At 40.7% G+C, this 5934-nt stretch overlaps 1 protein-coding gene across 3 annotated transcripts; it reads left to right on the top strand.

The window, feature by feature from the left end:
• Positions 1-772: 772 nt before the first annotated feature.
• On the top strand, positions 773-5924 carry LOC120107530 (calcium-dependent protein kinase 28-like). Of its 3 annotated transcripts, none has more exons than XM_039120830.1 (3): positions 773-1628; positions 5511-5552; positions 5760-5924. In XM_039120830.1, exons 1-2 carry the CDS (start codon positions 1335-1337, stop codon positions 5517-5519), a joined length of 303 nt encoding a protein of 100 aa, XP_038976758.1. In that variant the 5' UTR covers positions 773-1334; the 3' UTR covers positions 5520-5552; positions 5760-5924. The 3 variants fall into 3 exon arrangements, 1 of the variants encoding a protein (XP_038976758.1); XR_005509279.1 differs by lacking the exon at positions 773-1628 and adding an exon at positions 4207-4238 and having other exon boundaries at positions 5760-5923; XR_005509278.1 differs by lacking the exon at positions 773-1628 and adding an exon at positions 5256-5372 and having other exon boundaries at positions 5760-5923.
• The last annotated feature ends 10 nt before the right edge of the window (positions 5925-5934 follow it).

The following is a 5934-nucleotide window of genomic DNA, read 5'->3' as shown; positions in this document are numbered from 1 at the left end:
GCAGTCAGCATACCTAAAAGAATACTGACTTTTAGGAAAAGTGACATGTCGGCCAATGCACACGTGGAGCCACGTGATTGACATCCAAACTGCCAAGGGTTCTTTTTTCTGTATGTTCCCATTTGTTCACATGTGTGACTCCGACCCCACTTTCGCCTCCAAACTCTCACCAAGCGGCAGGGTAAGCGCGCTCACGGATGAGTTTGTTGGATCCTGTGCGCGATGCCTTTCAACAACGGCAACGCAAACCGATAAGTACTGACGGTATTTATCACCGAGAGCTTCTATTTTCAATTTTTCTCAACATCAACTTTGAATTCTCCCAACAACAACTTTGATGGATGTATATTAGAAAAAAAAATAAAACTTTGTGATCAAAAATTCAAACTCTAAAGTGACTGTAGCCAGTAGGTGCCATGATATTTTTATTTCTCATATGAAGGTGATGGCAGATTGGACTGGTTCTAAAAGTGCATGGGGGGTATAATCAATTATTATCCTTTGCTTCGAAATATTTAGACAATGGTAAATGAAGGTGTTGTTTTTCGGACTCAGAATATTTATATATAGGACAATAAAGCTGTGGAATGAATGGTTTCGAATATGGCAAATTATTAGAAGTTTTCTAAATCAGTAAAGAGGACCTCTAGGGTGCTTCAAAATTTATTATATTTTATTTTTAAAAAAAATATAATTATGAGTTATCGTTGCAGGAAAAAAAACCTTAGACAAGAGAAAAATAAAAAAACCCGACTTCAAAGAATAAAATAAACGGGCGATAGAGAAAAAGTGCAGCCGGCAGCGACGAGAGAGCCGACGCCAAGAGAAAAGTTTAGAAGTTTTAGTTTTCCTTTTTTTTCTTTTTTTTTTTTTTACGATTGAATACCAAAACAACGGAAATCGCGACACAGGAAAAAAATATTTTTTTTATTTTTACTTGTCCTTTCTTCCCCATTTCCTCGCGCACACTCTCCCCTCCATCTCCATTATTTTTACTTTATTAATTAATTCCATCCACCCGCACAGGGGACGAGGACGCGGACGAGGAAGCAAGTCTCGCCTTCGAAACCAGCTTCAAACAAAGTCTCCTCCTTTGTCCGTTTCTGGTTGAGAGGATCGACAAGAGGATCAGGGCTCCTCCCCCTCTCCGACCATCTCCCATCTTTCCTCTCCCTCCTCAAATCTCTCTTTCCCCTTCGATCCGTCTATATCTCACCCTTTTAGCCTTCTCCTTTCTTGGAAGTATTGAGCTTTTTTCTTTTTTGAGGGGGTAAGTATTGAGCGTTTTGGGATGTGTTGATGGTAATCTCTTTGAGGCGGAGGAAGAGGAGGCGATGGGCTCGTGCTTGTCGTGTGCCGCCAAGGTCAGCGGCTCCAACAGCAGCAACGCCTCCGCCGCCGGCGTGCAACAGGGCCATCCGGCGGCGCAGAATCGACCGGGTAAGCAGCAGGACGCGGCAGGGAAGGTGCCGTATGGGAAAAGGACCGACTTTGGGTACGACAAGGATTTCGAGAGCCGGTACGCGATCGGGAAGTTCCTGGGGCACGGCCAGTTCGGGTACACCTTCGTCGCCACCGATAAGGCCGGTGGGGAACGGGTGGCCGTCAAAAGGATCGACAAGAGCAAGGTAATTCCCCAGAACCTGGGGTATTTATTTTTTCCTCTTTTGCAGAAAGTTTCTTTCTTGCTGGATTTTTTTACATAGATTTGATTGAGTGACTTAAACTGGAGATTTGCATTGGTATCAGAGAGAAATACATATTTCTTGATCCTTAAGAAAAGTGGGAAGATCATGATACTAATTCTGCATAATATAGTTTTGAAGTCATGCCTTTTGTTTTTCCTTCGATTTCTTGACTCCCGCATGCATTGATGCAAGTAGTTAACTATTTGTTGCTGTTGCGGGGACGGTATTCTGCCGGAGCCTCACACAATAGCCTAGCCCATATTAAGCTAGCAGAGAAAGAGGACTGCGTTCCTCCCGAGGTATTATCCGCTTTAGGCGCTCCGGCCCGCGCGTCCAGCGCAGACGGGGGGAGACCACTGCCCTCACGATTTTGCCCTTCAAAAGGCGCCTCGAGAGGAAAGGTTTTCTAACCCCCATTTAAGGCACAAAACCTTCCCGCTACTAGCCGATGTGGGACTAAATTCAAGGCCCCTCCCCCTCCCGCAACATAGCCCCCCCAGCGGGAAGGTTATTGAGCCTCCACAGTCCTGAGGGGTAGTCAACGGTCGGAGGAGGCGCCCCTACCTGGCGCGCCAACTGTTGCGGGGACGGCATTCTGCCGGAGCCTCACACAACAGCCTAGCCCACATTAAGCTAGCACAGAAAGAGGACTGCGTTCCTCCCGAGGTATTGTCCGCTTTGGGCGCTCCGGCCCGCGCGTCCAGCGCAGACGGGGGGAGACCACTGCCCTCACGGTTTTGCCCTTCAAAAGGCGCCTCGAGAGGAAAGGTTTTCCAACCCCCATTTAAGGCACAGAACCTTCCCGCTACTAGCCGATGTGGGACTAAATTCAAGGCCCCTCCCCCTCCCGCAACAGTTGCATCAATTTGCACTATATTGGTACATTGGAATTCCCTACTTAATCACCAACGAAGAACTCACCCCCATTCAAGCTTCAAATCAGTGTGGATGCCCTGCATAGTGCATCTGTTGATTATGACAGATGGAGGAACTGTTAGCAGCAATTCTTGTGAATTTGTAGTCTGACAATGGAAATTGCTGCGAGTCTACTACTATCTAAAGTTCTTTTAAACAAAATTAATATGTGTTGCAATAATACTAGCTACAGAAATTTAGCCTATACCTTGCTCCACAAAAGGATCAAAAGATAGTATACCAGAAAGGTACACTACATCAAACAAAAAATTATAGACCAAACATTTGATCTTTCAGTGCTGAGGAAACTTCTTATTATCCTTTTTATAATCCTCCTAACTTTATTGTGTAGGACCAGTTCTAGATTTATGTTATAGTTTATGTAGAACCCTCAAGGTTTAACAATGTATGATCCTGGAAAGGCAATCAACGGTTTCGCTGATCGTCTCGAGCCACTACCATGTTATGCAACATCCATTGCATGTCTGTTGTTCCAATCTAGAAAAAGAAGCAGCAGTTCTTCCCAACATCCCTACAGCACCCAACTTCGCCCAACCAATTCTATGAAAAAAAAAAGGAAATAGTCGGGCGCAGCAAGAGCACTTCCTGTAGGTAGTTGATCCAAAGGTGCTTATGCACAAATGCTGTATGGTTTGGTGTAACCTCATACTTGCTGTGCCAATAGTGCACTATTGTTGGTACGAACTTACCGAAGTGTGTGCATATCGGACAAGACATGCCATTATGACAAGTGGCAATAAATTTCTCGTTTCCCTTTATTTTAAATAGAAAAAAAGGTCATCAGAAGCATTTTTTAAAATAGAAAGCTGTTATAAATCTTCTCCTAATCTAAATCTAAGCATGCACAATTGGACAAGTTTAATCAGAAAGTACCTGCATCTTAGGCTATTGTTGCACATATTGCTTAATCCTGAGTAAGTTAAGTAACATGCAACCTTCATCAAGCCTTGGAATGTCCTAAGGATTTCCATCATTAATTTTGTGTGTATGAAATTTTATCTCTCTATTATTGATTGATGAAATTTGTTTCTATTGTTTCATTTTCTTTTCAAAAAAATACTGCTTCAATAGTTTCATGTGTTTATTTATTTGTCTTTTGTCTAATGATACAACAAGAACTCCAGATTGAAAATATTTCATGCATTTTGTTTACAAGAAAAACTGTTTCCCTATTGTTTATCTTTTGGATGAAGAGTATCCACTCCCCATTGTTTTGGCCCCCGAAACATGCTGATAAGGTTACATTCCCAAAATTTGGAATTTATATAGATAATGGGCCTCCCATTTTGAAGAAAGAAAAGTAAATGAAGCCAAGCAGCTCACATATATGCTTTTCAGCTGATTTGTATTTACAATGGCAGAACAGTTGTTTACCATGTTTATCAACTTTAACTACAGTAGAGAATATTTGAATTCATGAGCATCGAATTACCTGCTCGTAAATATTTTATTGATCGGGATAACGTGTATGTGTTTCTTGGAAGATGGTCCTTCCTGTTGCTGTTGAGGATGTCAAGCGTGAAGTGAAGATTACTCAAGCCCTTAAAGGACACGAGAATGTAGTCCACTTCCATAATGCATTTGAAGATGATTTTATGTTTATATAGTTATGGAGTAAGTTTTCTTATCATTAGACTACTTGTCTTTGTGCAGTCATGTTTCAACAGTTCATTTGTCCTAGGACGGTAGTATCTTTCATTGACCCATTATGGGGATGTTCATGATTTTATGTCTATCTGCGTAAATGAAACTAAAATATTAACATGATTATACAGGAAAACTGCATTCTGCTTGTCTTTTATGATCACTATCAAACCATGATTTGCTTGCTTCCTTGTTTGTAAAAACTTTTCTAGAACTGTCACATTCATTCCTGCTGTTTCTGTTATTTGTTTATAACCAGTAAACTTTTGCTGCTGAATTCAGATGTTGTGTATATGGGCCATTTTATTGTTTTGATATGGTAAAATCTTAACATGAAATTTTCTAAGAAGTGTTATCTTATCTTTCTAACGAAGAGATAATGCAAGGTAAATTCTTCTTTACTGGTATATCGGTCCAACAGGACCACCAGTTGGCGCCCCTCTCCCCAGTGCATGCGCTGGGCAGAGATTCCAGGTTGATCCTGGAAGGTGGCCACTCATGCTGTATTTCTTGAAAAAAAAAAAGGAAAAATGAAAAAAAAGAAGAAAGAGGTATATTTGGTAATTTGCTATCTGTCAGCTGAAGATGTTTATCTTGGGTAGACATTACAATACTTCATGAATTGGGGTATGTAGCATATATATCAATGTAGGATGTGCAAAAAATACTATTTTGTAGTGCTCCATGAGCCTCTTAATTGTTTTAAAATCTATGATTACCTCAAAAGGTCAATCTGTTTGATCTGTTACTTGTTAAAAAATGTAGGACAGGCCAGGTTAGGATAAGGTGCTATTTTGTAAAAGACAACCTAGTTTCAACTAATTGTAGCTCAACCTGGATGCTAGAGGACCTTTTGCAGTCCACAGGCTTGTTTATTTATATTAATTTCTTTATTTGAGTTGTCTGGGTCAATCCATGTTTACATCGGTTGACCTGTGGCCTGGCCACCAAATGGTCAGTGTTCAGGTATGTTTTAGAGCAAACTCAACAAGCTGTATCTTGGTGTTGGGTTTGATCTCAACACTATTCTTTGACTTCTCTGCTGAGAGTATTTTAAAGCTTTTACAGAGCAAACCTTATGTGAGCAGTTCCATTGTTTCAGAGGTAACCATGTTCTCACATTTTTGTTATCTATTCTGCTTTGTTGAGGTTATACACTTATTCTACTGAAATAGCAACTAGGGTTTCCTTCTTTAAAAAAGGATGGTGCTGATGACTTTTGCCTTGTGCACTTTTTATCAGATTATGTGAGGGTGGTGAATTGCTGGATCGAATATTGGCCAAGTAAGACTGCCTACTTTTCTTTAAATTAAAAAAAGAACTCATTTAAAACAAAAAAATCACATATCCTCTTATGCAATCACAGTTATCTTTCAAAGTGTAGATGTGAATGACTTTTGTTGCTTAGACTCCATTACCTGTTAATACTTTGAGCACCTATCTAATAACTTTTTAGCTTAACCGAGCTGATCTTGAACAAATTTTCTGCAGAAAGGATAACCGTTACACTGAGAAAGATGCTGCAATAGTAGTGCGGCAGATGCTTAAAGTTGCAGCTGAGTGTCACTTGCATGGCTTGGTACATCGAGACATGAAGCCTGAGGTAGAGTTTGAATGCATGAAGCAGTTGTTAGAAATTCTGATCTAGGCATAGTTGAAGCTTGTT

Source organism: Phoenix dactylifera, unplaced genomic scaffold (assembly GCF_009389715.1).
Source record: "Phoenix dactylifera cultivar Barhee BC4 unplaced genomic scaffold, palm_55x_up_171113_PBpolish2nd_filt_p 000893F, whole genome shotgun sequence".
Classification (NCBI taxonomy): Eukaryota; Viridiplantae; Streptophyta; class Magnoliopsida; order Arecales; family Arecaceae; genus Phoenix; species Phoenix dactylifera.
The sequence above is the reverse complement of the archived record's forward strand: the minus strand, read 5'-3'. Positions and strand labels throughout refer to the sequence as shown.

Excerpts from the sequence above, each read along its gene's own strand:
- LOC120107530 (XM_039120830.1), top strand. The coding sequence starts at position 1,335 with ATGGGCTCGTGCTTGTCGTGTGCCGCCAAGGTCAGCGGCTCCAACAGC.